At 53.3% G+C, this 225-nt stretch overlaps 1 protein-coding gene across 1 annotated transcript in view; it reads left to right on the forward strand.

Annotated features, from left to right (window-relative positions):
- Window positions 1-3: 3 nt before the first annotated feature.
- Window positions 4-225, forward strand: part of SLK (STE20-like kinase) — a 43,383-nt gene continuing 43,161 nt past the window's right edge. Inside the window, exon 1 of the mRNA XM_009867198.1 lies at window positions 4-153. Coding sequence (XP_009865500.1) covers window positions 4-153 — 150 coding nt within the window. The remainder of the gene's footprint in view (window positions 154-225) is intronic.

Below are 225 nucleotides of genomic sequence, written 5' to 3' on the forward strand. Positions count from 1 at the left end.
AAAATGTCCTTCTTCAACTTTCGCAAGATCTTCAAGTTGGGTGGCGAGAAGAAGAAGAAACAATACGAGCACGTCAAGAGGGATCTGAACCCTGAGGAGTTCTGGGAGATCATCGGAGAGCTGGGAGATGGTGCTTTCGGCAAAGTGTTCAAGGTAAGGGCGAGCGGGCAGCGCCAGTCGCTTGTGGCTCTCGTAGCTAAAGCCGCCGTGTGGGGTGCGTCTAAG

Source organism: Apaloderma vittatum, unplaced genomic scaffold (assembly GCF_000703405.1).
Source record: "Apaloderma vittatum isolate BGI_N311 unplaced genomic scaffold, ASM70340v1 scaffold19383, whole genome shotgun sequence".
In the NCBI taxonomy this organism is placed as follows: domain Eukaryota; kingdom Metazoa; phylum Chordata; class Aves; order Trogoniformes; family Trogonidae; genus Apaloderma; species Apaloderma vittatum.